A 13155-nucleotide genomic window follows, 5' to 3' on the forward strand; every position below is an offset into this window, starting at 1 on the left:
TTACTTTAGACAAAAAATTGGTTAGTATTGCTTCCTTATTGCTAGGGTACCAAGGTAACCTACTCAAGAAACCAGAGCATAGTTGAGCTATCAGCAGTCTGCATTCCTAACGGAACCGGAACGGCAATCGTCATCGCCGATATTTCCATAGCTTTAAAAAAGCGAACGGCTCAGCGCCAGCATCTGCCAATATCATGGTAGTTACTAGCATGAACTGCTCTGAAACTAATATTCCAAGAATAAAATATGAAGCGCCATCGAACTAAAAACCGAGTAGACTAAAACGCCGAGTACGACGTATCAGGCAATAACCAAGCGATTGATATTTTATGTTTAGCCAACAACGATGAATTTAATGGCCTTTGACCCCAGCGCCAGGGCGTGTCTACTTTACTGTAGTTGTAATTTCCTCAGACGTTACTAAATGGGTATTATTTACAAAATCACCGAAAATCAAACCTAAATGATACGATAATGGCTGATGAAGATACATCCCGATACATAGAGCTTTGATTAGTTCTTGTGGCTCACGACAATTTATATCTGCCATCAATTAATGGTGATTTATCGTAGCATGGCAATTTACAACGTTGTAAATTGCTATGATCGTAGTCTTCGAGCAGAGTTTTCGAGTACATTCACCTCGTAAACCGACACATGCTTCTCCAATGGAGAATCTCCATCTTATTATCGCAGTCTCCAAGCTAATGCAAAGTTTTCGAGTACGTTCACCTCGTATGCTTCTCAAAAAATGGAGGATCTACATCTTGAATAGAGCTGATCGGTGCCGCCATCGAGTTTGAAGGTTTCTGTACCACCTGCTATTGCTGAGGGCTAGTTTACCCGGAACTATGCTTCGGCGCCAAATAACCCTGCTGCTTTTTCTCGCTCATTTTATGTACTCTCTATTCTTGTTGCTCAGCCGCACAGCTTGCAAAATGGATCCCCCTACCTGTCAGCTGTTCTCTTATTACAGAAAAGTAAAGAGGTTCGAAATACAACACTGACTACAATGAAGCATCAGCAACTCGACAAGATCCCTAAATACCCTCTTTGCACCACATCCAACAAATTAGCGTAGTACAAGAATGTAATATTTCCGCAGCAGTTAAACACAAGCGGCAATGGCACGACTGAACAAGATGCTGCAAGGCTTTTGGAAAATAGTGGTTTAGAAGAAGTTTTCGAAAAGCGAATAAGGTTTTCAATGAAATCAACTTCCAAAAATACACATATATGGATGCAAGTGTAAACATTTTGAAATCACCAACGTGTAATTCAATCACATGCAACGACAGAGGTGGTCAGAGCAAGTAGCTGCTGTAGTATAAGTAAGGTCATGGATTTCTACTCTACAAGTAGAAGCAATTTCCTAGATACGTCTGTTATGTAGTTTGGTAGATTAGAGAAGTATGTGATTGGTCCAAATTGAAAGATGCAACTGCTCGAGAGAGTAACACAAATCGCCTTATGCAACTACAAAGTGGTGCACTTTTCGAGATAATATTCAGTTACCGTGATGCAGGACCTATTTTGCTCAGTCATTGTGATAATTTCACGGGTAAAAATGATGCAAACCTGATCGAAAAACGACTTCTTACTTAACAAAATACAAAGTGGAAATGTATGTGGTTTTGTTTCAAAACATGTTAAAAGCGGAGCTAGTATGAAAACTTAGCACTCAAGTAGTGCAAGCAGAGTAAGACTACCCAATTACTCTGAAAAAGTAGTCGGTAGTGACCACCTCCGTGCGATGGTGTGTATTAGTGAAGTTGTAAGTAAAGCAAGTAAGTAATTCCCCGGTACAGGTTACCTAATTTTGAACAAGCCACAGAGCAAATTAATTCGGTATGCCACTGAAAGTACGCTAAGCTGCTTCGGCAGCGGTTGTCTGAGGTGTAACACTAGTGAGAGAAGGCGTCCCAGCGCTGTGTATCCCGAGCGTCTTCGAATACCAGTCGGATTTCAGACGGACTGGCTTTTTTCGTCCTGTAGATGTAAAAACACGAGTTAAATCCGGCCTGGAGAGCTGGCAATCTGCATGAAACACCCGTCTTCATACGCATATCTGTTAGCCACACGTAGTAGCGCAGTAGGGTTTATTGCGGTAAGTTGAGTAGCCGACAATGTTATTCAAGCGTTAATTTCAAACTCAGGTCATTGAAACCGATGCACTTCATAGTTAAATTTTGATAACTTAAAGAACCAATCGAACGTGATCCGTGCCAGTGCTGCCTGACTGCTTAAGTGCTTATTCACCACAAATTGACCAAGATAATTCCAAAATTCAACATTGCAACGATCCAATAATAACAGCAAGAGCAGATTAACATAGTGAGGAATAATCCACATTCAGCTAACCACAAATCATTTTAGCGATAGACACTGAATTTTCGCAAATATATTCAGGTATCGCGATGTGGAGCTTTTTCGACCAGTTGTTATGATAGTTTCTTGGAGGTACAGGACTTCAATATACAATTGAATAGTACATTCATATTGATAGACAATGCTCTTTCCGATTCTCACTAGTTGCTGACGATCACCCCTGACAAGTGCCAGTCAAAAATATTCAGGTTCATGTCAATATGAGTATATATACTATTCGAAAAGTACTTTTTCGTACGATCAGGTCATAATATCAAAAATCTGAAAAGCATACCCAAGAACAATCCAGAGTAGATAGTCGAGTTATAAAAAGTCTCCAGGTCATGTATCGAGTACCTGCAAACATTACAAACAGCGTCAGTCAGGTCCCGTGAGACCGCACGCAACGTCGCAATCTCACTTAAATTTGTCGAGGGCGTTATCGGAGTCGCGCCCGGTCTTTTCGCAATTCGTACAGTGGCCATTTGGCAATGTCTCGCCGTAGTCTGAGCACAATCGGGGAATGTGGGTCATAACAAAAACGGCTTCCATCAAGGCGGTAAGGGGGCATTCGTCGCGTTTTACAATAGGGATATTCAGTCTGTCATAATCGAGGTCGTGTGTGATTCCGTTGTGATTCGCAATTCTGTCGTGTGTCATGTGTACATCCTCGTCGTTTTTATGATAACCAACAGGCGCCGAGATGCTGCTCACTCTATGTCGGTTGCGTTCCGGCAAATCGACAGATGGCGCAGCAATCGAAGGCACTTCCATAGACTTGGCGTCGAGCTCTTTGAAAAAGGAGTAATGGTTACCTCGAGATCAGAGGGGATGATCTGTCAGCAGAGGTAATCAAAGCAGTGATTTTCAACGTAATTACCAGTGCAAGTAGCGATCCACACCACATGTCAAAACTGCTCGAAGTAGAACTAGAAAATAAACGGTGTGACAGGTCGCACACTTTTAGCAGTTAATCGAGACACGTTTACTTTCGAAGTCGCAATATGTATCTTGACGAATGTCTAACGAAAAGTGCTACAAATAGGTACAATCTTACAATCTTCCAAAACATGTTTAGTTACTGTAATCATACCCAGTGAATTTTTTGGGTATTCAGGATTCCCATAATTTCGTTACCGACTGCCTAAACTACCTGGTGAATTGTGTGATTTAAAAATGAGCAATGTGTTTTCGTTAACATGCTTCCATTATGAGAGCAAATTAGCAACACATTGACTGAACACGAGTAATTAGAACGCGTGGCGCGAGATGACAAGACCGCGACCTGAATATTAAAGAAGTTCATTCCTACAAGTGCTGGATAGCTGGAATATGGTCTAAGAAGTGGTTTCAATCAGCAACAATCAAAAGTAAACCGAGACGTGTATTCGTTTGTAAGGGAGATGGATCGATTGTTTGTAACTTGGTATGCGCGCACCATATTGGCGACATCGCATCTCCATGGTAATCTGATGTGCGAATATAATTACATATTTGTGTCTCTTCGACTTATCATAGTTCATGTGCGGAACTAGAGCTTACGCCAGCGTTATGTAGGCCTACATCATATATATGCAAGTTCATCATCACGAGAAAGCTTGTGTGATCCATGTATGATAGGCATTATACTCATGTCCTTGACAATAATAAATGGTTATTTTGCATTTACATAGCTTGTTTATCAATTCTGCTACATTTTTACGTCACCCGGCTTTTGTGACGTCATCGAACCCGCATACCTTCGAAAAATTTTGCGTGGTCCTTTTATTCAAAGTGATACAAATATGTACCTCCTACTTTTCAAAATTCATAGTGTAACAACTAGCATTACCTAAAAATCTGTTGATACTACCAAAACAAACAATTGAGTAAGTATTGCAACTTCTTACTATTAAGAAGTAGAAATACTCCTTACTGATCACTCCCTGCTGCTGTGCCAATGCGGAATCACCACTAGCCGTTAATCACAACATAATCCCCACAACTAACGATAGACCGTACCTTCTTCGGTGGCGTTACCGTCCAAATGAATCGGCCGTCCGTTAACATCAGGCCCCGCCGAACGAACCAGACTTTTCGTGGACAACGTGACAAGAGCCACTGACGTGACGGCAGTCAAACACACAAGCCCGCTGTAGACAATCATGCAGCAGCAAGTGGCCTGTGTCGTCAAGAAAAGCTTCGTTAGCTGCCAGAGTAAAATAAGAAAGTAAATGAAACCGACCTTTGAGAGCGTTCCGAAGGCCTGTGCGAATTGGTCGAATATTTTCCGTGAATCGAGCAACGACATGAGATCGCTGTACGTGAGCCATCCGCGTTTACGTCCGTTTGAAAGTGCGATTCTGCAAGATATGCGAGAAATTCTTAAATATTTTCATCAATTTAATCAAAATCTCCCAATCAAAGAAATAGGACGTTGTATCATTTGTCCTTGATGTTTTTTTGCGGCAATGTTTATTCCGTACAGCTACCACCATAATACACGGTTACTAGTTATTCGTTTTTTATTTTATTACATCACACAGACAAATTCCTACATTTTGAATTTGATCGCCGTATTACTATTGTTCGCTACTGATAAGAGTAGAGTCAGTTGAAAAGCTGTCCTGTATCCCGAATAGCTTATTTAATCGAAAAATTGTTACACTAGGCCTACTTGATGGAAACACATCACAAGCCACATAATATTTTCTCACAAGCAATTAAAATTACTCCGCAATCTCGAACGAGAAAGAAAGAGCCTGATTTATCGTTTTCTAATAACCAAACAAGCCCGAGTCTCTCTCTCGGGAGATTCCACCAAGGTGCATCGTAGTAATTTTCTTACTAAAACAGGGCCGCAGGTTGTGTGAAAGGGCGTGAAGCCCCTTGTACGCGACCCTGAAAGCATCCCCGAAACTCTACTCCTACTAGCACTCACTCGGACTCCGCATCGTTTAAGGCCGAAGAAAATTCGCGAGGGTGCACGTAGAGACGCCAGTCGATAGCGTTCAAGAATTCCCTTTCCAGTCGGTTGACTTTGCCGACGTCCGTGTCGCCAGACACAGCCCATTCGTCATTGAATACCTCCTCCTCACAGCCTTCGTCGTAAAGATATTTGGAAGACACCATCTAGCGCAAGAAAATCGGTAAGAAATGATTAATTGCAGTGCCACTACAGGAAACGGCCTACCGCAGCTAAATAACTGCATTGCAGAAGCAACTGAACAATATTAAAGACAGATAATGATCAAGGTGGTCAAACTATTCACCCGTTGCTACGGCTGTAGAAGCAGAATTAACACAGTGAAATTTCCACTCGATAACAAGTAGAAGTCTCGATTTCAGAGACATGTCAAACTACTTCCAGGCATACGGAAAAAGAAAGCTCTGAAACGTACTTCAGCAAGTAGAAAAGTAGATTTGGACGAGGGTTTGCATACTCTTAGCAGTTGATCAGAGGTGGTTACTTCAAATATCGCGAGTTACATCTTTGAAAACTCATGACGTGACAAATAAGGAGCACTCTTAAAAAATATATGCAGCCGTAAACTAGCCTATTTCATTTGAGTTCTTACATGGATTTCAAACATAAAAGGAGATACGAACTCATCCCAAAACTACTTTATGTTGTTCAAAATTCAATGCTGAAAAGTATGTAGTGATCTCCTTTCCTCATGATTCGGATATATCTAGCGCATACACTTTGATAGCAAGTTGGGCCCGAATTTTCCAGGCTCGTGAATGGTACAGACAACATCGATGATATCGTATGACTATCACTGTGTGTACAAGAGGCTTTCAAACACAGCACTTAACCGTGATTGAACAGCAACTGTGCGTCATTTCCTGTTTCCGTACAGTATATGACGGGAATTTATCAAGCGGTATCTACGGAAATAAGACTGATGCTGAATCTGGTGATTCCTGGAACGCCAAACACTTTGAAATCATGGCAGTGTTGCATACAGGCGAAATGCCATTGCGTTATAGAATATTTTCTAGAGCTTGTGTAGGTAGCTTCCAATGACGTTTCTCATGATCAGCAAGACGTGTTCGCACTGAACTCGGGTAGCCTATACCTGTCACATGTCAGTAGGTGTGTCGCCAGGCAAATCGGATAAGTACACAACACAATAACCTCATATTGTGAATTCATACACTAAAAGCTTTTCGACTGACTCTCGTGCTAAAGAATGCCAGTAATACGGTGGGTCAAATTCTTGAAATATTGAACTAATGTTCTGTGTTTTTTTAGGGTCATATATAACCGAATATGTACTTGGTGACGTTGGTTCCCTACAGTTATTACTGTCAACTAGTTATTGGTTTTCCATTTTATTACACCACACAGACAAAAATATCTCCTACATTTTTGATCCCGTATCACTATCGCTCGCTACTGATGAAAATCAGTTGAAAAGCATTTAGTGACTAAATTAACCCGACTTCAATAAATCAAACTAAAATAATAGTATGTGAAGTGAACCACTAGCAATTCATTTTAACCAAGGCAAAGAGAATGCGTTTGTTGCCGTACCATCGACACCAGAAAGAGCTCAGACGAGGAAATGGTCTCCAGATACTTGGGATTCTTTTTCTTCAATCGTTCAATGTAGATCAAGCCGAGAAGCATGGCACAAGGCGATATGCACGCGTCTCTGAAGAAAACAGCAGAATTGCAAAGATTTGTAGACACCGGGCATTGACGTTCGGTAATGTCTGTCATAGTTCAATAGGAAGCAGTTTGCCGGCAAATAAAGTTCATCACTTCGTTACCATACCGGTACTACACCAACATTGAAGAGTAGTACAAATTTGAATGTGAAAACTACCAATGACTCACAAAATACCCGATTGAGTGTTTCAGACTCGAGAACCCCATCAAATTTCAAATTTTGATGACAACTCACTAACCGGTCCATAAAATCTTAAATTGTGACTAGTGCGCCTTAATCAGAACTACTCCCTCACTACATAAATTAGAACTTCCCATAGTTTTGCAAGTATATTTCCAATAGGTAGCCAACTGAATTTAAATGCCTCTCAAACTGCAAAGTCCAACACTGAAAAACTCAAAAGTAGGATAAATTTTGACTTCAAAGCTCCTAAAAGTGTTGGAATTCGCAGCTTCACCAATGGTTACGACCACACTAACATTTATTTCACAAAATCCCACACCAGCTAGAATACAATTGACTGATGAGAAACTAGTAAACCACAAACTAATTTATGCCCTATGAAGGGACGTGATTGCATATAAGTTAACTGAGAATAAATTCAGTTTGCTATATAGCCAAAAGTTGAAACCAACCTCGCAAGACGTGAAGCATATCGATGTCCGAGCTTCCCTATTGGCATAGGGACAACGTCACGAAAATGCGTGACTGCCGATTCTAAAAAGGAACAAAAATAAATGACACTTGCTAGGTCCTTATGAAAGCATTTGATTTTTCACATATGTGATGGTATTGGAATAATATATTCATATTGAAATAAGTCCGAATATTTGCAGCTGACACTCGTCAGGGGTAATCGTCAGGAAACTAGTGGAGAATTGGAAAGAACATTGTATCTAACCAATCGTATCACCAAATATGATGTCACCGTCATGAAATTTCTAATGACCAAGAGATCGCTTAATCTCAATGTCCTATTTTTAGATGGTACACAAACCCCTTCTGTTTGAATATATTATTAAATTCTGTACCACCAAGAAGCTCTTCATATGTGATAGTGATGCAGTAAATAATAATGTAAATTGATGTTAATAGACAGACAGTTTTCCTATGCTGTAAGTGTGACACCATCATGACTCTGACGATTAAAAGTGGAAAAGTATCAGAGATCAAACATTTCAAAAATATGTCTCACTGATTCAGATTACTATTAAACTGCCCTTCTTCAAGCAACATGTTCAAAGAGATTATCGACTCAAACTATTTCAAACAGCATTCGTACTTACATCAGATGAGATATATATATATTAGGGTTGTCCAAAATTTGGAAAATCTCAAAAAGTCTCCGTGATTGTGTCTCATTCTATAGATTATTGATAAAAAACAACAATTAGCCTGAAAGAAGCTTACCGGAAAGCCGTTAAGATTTCGTCCAAAGCGTTTGAAAGTAGCTGCTCAAGAATGGGCGTGCCACTGACCATAGAACGGCGAGAAGACTAGTAATCAAATAACCACAGCTCTTGATTGGCTAATTGGCTATGCTTCAATGATCACCACAGCAACAGCTTGCTGATCAGGTGTTCAAGAAGTCTGCTACCGGCGGGGATTCTGAGTGCGCATTGTTAGTAGTTTGGCAGGTGATGATTTAAGATTAATTCAGGACATGTTGAGGTATGAAATACATGATGAACAAACAACACCTGCTTCACAGAAGCTTTTACAGCATGACTGCTTCATTGTGACGGAAACGGCTGAAGCCTACATGTCGTGTTTTCATCGAGAGAAAGCAAAGGCGCTTATGCAAGTGTTGAGCGAATTCACCGTTTCAGTACGGATCCACCATCAGTGAATACAAATATATAAAGCTTAACAATGACACTATACGTTGTGTGATCTTATTGGGCTGAAGCTGTAGTATATAGGTGACGTTTTGAATGCTCTAGGGATCGGCGGAATCAGCCGGTTATGCTTGGCCCTTATCAGATGCTTACAACAAATTGAATGCACTTGTAGGCGTTGTTAAAGTCCTTAATGATAACGCAGAAAAGAGGTGGTAATGTACGCACACTCGCACAGGCTGTGCTGGATATGGTATGTCAAAGTCCTTCTTGATCCCGCAGAAAAGAGGTGTAAAGAAAAGCACAGACTATGCTGCATATGGTATCCAGCATAGTTTGGATATCATATCCAGCATAGCCTGTGCTTACCTTAAACCTCTTTTCTGCAGCATCATTAAGGACTTTGGCAACTCTTATAAGTGAATTCAATTTGCTGCATGTATAACTGCCAAGCATAACCGGCCGATTCAGTCGATCCCTAGAACCTTCAATACTTCACTATATACTACAACTTGGATCCAATAAGATGACACAAAGTATAGTGTCATTGTTAAGCTTTATATACTTGTATTCACTGATGGTGGATCCGTACTGAAACGGTGAATTCGCTCAACACTTGCATAAGCGCCTTTGCTTTCTCTCGATGAAAACACGACATGTAGGCTTCAGCCGTTTCCTTCACAATGAAGCAGTCATGCTGTAAAAGCTTCTGTGAAGCAGGTGTTGTTCGTTCATCATGTATTTCGTACCTCAACATGTCCTGAATTAATCTTAAATCATCACCAGCCAAACTACTAACAATGCGCACTCAGAATCCCCGCCGGTAGCAGACTTCTTGAACACCTGATCAGCAAGCTGTTGCTGTGGTGATCATTGAAGCATAGCCAATTAGCCAATCAAGAGCTGTGGTTATTTGATTACTAGTCTTCTCGCCGTTATATGGTCAGTGGCACGCCCATTCTTGAGCAGCTACTTTCAAACGCTTTGGACGAAATCTTAACGGCTTTCCTGTAAGCTTCTTTCAGGCTAATTGTTGTTTTTTATCAATAATCTATAGAATGAGACACAATCACGGAGACTTTTTGAGATTTTCCAAATTTTGGACAACCCTAATATATATATACGCCACATATTATGTAGATACCAGTTAACAACTTTGATAACGCATTAACCAACCATAAACACAACATTGTTCAATGACCTAATCAATTGTTATATTTCATGCTTGTTACTTTTTTGTCAATAAACTGGCATTCATAGTAAGTTCTATATAGCTAATGCCAGATTCTACATAACAAGTGATTAGATGAGAGGCTCACCAGTCGCAGAATAGGAGAGGGTGTCACGATCAGGATGTTTCAGTGGATCATAATACAACGTTCGTTTGATACGATTTGTGAGATCCGCATGATCGTAAACATCCTGAAAAATAGGATTGATTTTCATCCAGACGCAAAAAATTAATTAGCAGCTAGGAAATCTTTCAAAGTGCCCAAGCCTTCTAGATGACAGCATGAAAAAGGGAGGCAGATAAATCCATCTGATTGACCTGTGTGGAATCGGTCTCCTGTGCTCACACAATGTTTCATTTTTTCGTTATTTTTCATTAAATTACTTCAACTTGGAAAATCATCGCTGCTCACATGTTATATTAGGCAAAACGTACCGAGATTCCAGTAGGGCTGATTGGCAACATGATAATATGGTAAGTATGATAATAAGGAAAGTAAAATTTCTGGGCACTTCTTCAATAGTAGGTAGACATGGAACAATGTACACCATGATCGCCAATCAATTTTTCTCATGAACTCGTCAAAATAAATTGTTTTTGCCTTTGGAGAGACGGATATTTGGGTTGGGAGGGGGTCAGGGTCAAAGTTGGGTTTAGGGTATCCCAAGATTAGGTTTGGAGGAGGGGGTATTAGGGTTGGAGTAGGGGGAATACTAGGGTTGGGAGGGGGATATTAGGGTTGGGGACTGTGGGCTACGGGTCAAAGTTGGGGTTAGGGTATCCAAAGATTAGGGTTTGGGGATATTAGGGTTGGAGGAGGGGTATTAGGGTTGGGGGAGGAGGGATATTAAGGTTGGACGTGGGTTGGGGTTAAAGATTGGGTATCCCAAGATTAAGGAGGGGGATATTATGGCTGGGAGAATAGAGATATTAGGGTTGGATATTATGTCCCTTAACTCAACCCTAATCTTGGGATTACCTAACCCACCTCCAACCCTAATATCCTCCTCCCCATCCCTAATATCCCCTCCTCAAACCCTAATATTGGGATACCCCAACCCACCTTCAACCCTTATATTTCCCCAACACTAATATTCCCCACCCCCACCCTAATAAATAACCCCTCCCTCAATCCTAATATCCCTCTTGCCCAACCCTAATCCCAAAGCGGCAAAAAATTATTTTGATGTTTAGAAATTTTGACGTAGTCATGAGAAACATTCATTGGTGATCATAGTGAACATTGTTCGATGTCTACCTACTATAGAAGAAGCGCCAATTTCTGTTCTCTATAACTGATGAACTGGCTATACCCCAGAGTGGAATTGGTGGCAAACGTCACGCGCAACTTTCATTTAATTCCTTAATTATTCTATGGCAGAAACCCTTCTGTCACGCGCAACTTATTGCCGGAAACAACCACTAATTCCAGTCTGGGCTATACTATACCCCTGCTATAAACCGGTTAGGCCTACTGTGTCCATGTGTAATCATGAAATTTACACAAAACACTAAAACAGTCATGCAGATTGGGTACCCATAGAAAATTAGTTGTTTCTAGTAACTTTTGATCAAGTTCATGGGTTGAAAACAATCAACAGAACCAGCTGTTCAGGTATCAACGAAAACACACTGTCGGTATGGTTTCGAGTCACAAACTAAGGTACCGTAGTCAATCGAACATGAAACAATGGATGAATTGTCCACCGTGGGTTGTACGATCTACCTTTCGGGGTCTCGGAACATTCATGTGCAAAACACGGTTGTTTGTCCGTCCAAAATATCGATTCACCTGTGGTGGTGGTGCCAGTTATCCAGAATGGAATCAGTGGTTGTTTTCGACAACATGTTGTGCGTGACAGACGGATTTCTCGGGTGATTGGAAAATTTCATCGGTGTGACGGAAATATTTTCCATTCTGATTCAATACTGAATTACTTATTAAACGACACAATGAGCTAAAATAGACCTGGTAGGACCGGACTAGGGCTACGACGTATATTCACTGTTACGCAAATGCCACGCTTGCTTTGTAAAGCGCAAGCGCCTTATTCTGGATCTGGACTCTGATATCGCTGTGTGACATCAGCATAATTCATCAATCGGCGTGATCAGATATAAATGCTCGCGTGACGTTGCGCGTGTCGTTGCCACCGATTCCACTCTGGCCAGTTATCATATTCACGTACGACGTACGTACACGACACAGAGACACCACCATTTCAAATTATGTAGCAAATTTAATCCTTTAAAGTACTGGTAGCGAAATATATTTTGATTATTAAAACTTGATAATCATAACGTACCGGTTCATCGTCGCTCGCAGACATCTTCACAGCAGCTCCAACTCCAATGGTAACCGATAAGATTGTTACGGCCCGCGTAGAAAATAACAAGTCGACCTCGCCTCTCCGGTCAAATCGAACACTAACTTCCATAAAGATTATTGGACTGGACACTAGAGGGAACGACTGCGTTTTCGGGAAACACTAAACGGCGGACTGTGGCTGGCATGCAAAGCTAGGTAAATTTTGCAAGTTTTGTTGATTTTTCATATCTCAGAGGAAATAATCTTGCTAAAATCCAACCTTCCAAGCAAATTTGTAATTCAGACACAATCCGAATACGTTAAAAATCGATGAAACCCTGCTCCTGCGGGCTGCTTCGGCTCCCTAACCGGAGCGGAGCCACTGATCGAGCCCATCCAATAAGTCGCTGCTGAAGAGATTCGGCGTCCTAAACATAGAAGATATGCGGAAACTAGAAATCGCCAAGTTTATGTATCAGTTTCACTGCGGTCGTTGCCCCGAATATTTCAATGACTTCTTTACCTCTGAATCAAAAGCGCACAAGTACAACACACGCGCGTCCACGTCGTCCAAATATCATATGATCGACCGAAAAGATCATCGCTCCATCAAATATGCCGGACCTGATGTGTGGAACAGTATCCCGCCGGCCATCCGTCAGTCGACGAGCATGTCCAGTTGTCCACATTCAAGTCGAAATACAAGCAATTACTACTAAATAAATACAGTCCATCCTCAAGATTACCGGACCA

At 41.1% G+C, this 13155-nt stretch overlaps 1 protein-coding gene across 1 annotated transcript; it reads right to left on the reverse strand.

The window, feature by feature from the left end:
• Positions 1 to 1072: 1072 nt before the first annotated feature.
• Positions 1073 to 12546, reverse strand: LOC145444233 (protein CNPPD1-like). Its single transcript, XM_080322181.1, has 10 exons — positions 12401 to 12546; positions 10183 to 10285; positions 7661 to 7742; positions 6887 to 7007; positions 5288 to 5478; positions 4592 to 4709; positions 4369 to 4528; positions 2789 to 3158; positions 2663 to 2724; positions 1073 to 1989 (listed from the first exon to the last, which is right to left on the reverse strand). Exons 1-10 carry the CDS (start codon positions 12530 to 12532, stop codon positions 1868 to 1870), a joined length of 1461 nt encoding a protein of 486 aa, XP_080178307.1. The 5' UTR covers positions 12533 to 12546; the 3' UTR covers positions 1073 to 1867.
• Positions 12547 to 13155: the final 609 nt, after the last annotated feature.

This window comes from Botryllus schlosseri, chromosome 8 (genome assembly GCF_051294905.1).
Source record: "Botryllus schlosseri isolate E-star chromosome 8, Bs_hap1, whole genome shotgun sequence".
In the NCBI taxonomy this organism is placed as follows: domain Eukaryota; kingdom Metazoa; phylum Chordata; class Ascidiacea; order Stolidobranchia; family Styelidae; genus Botryllus; species Botryllus schlosseri.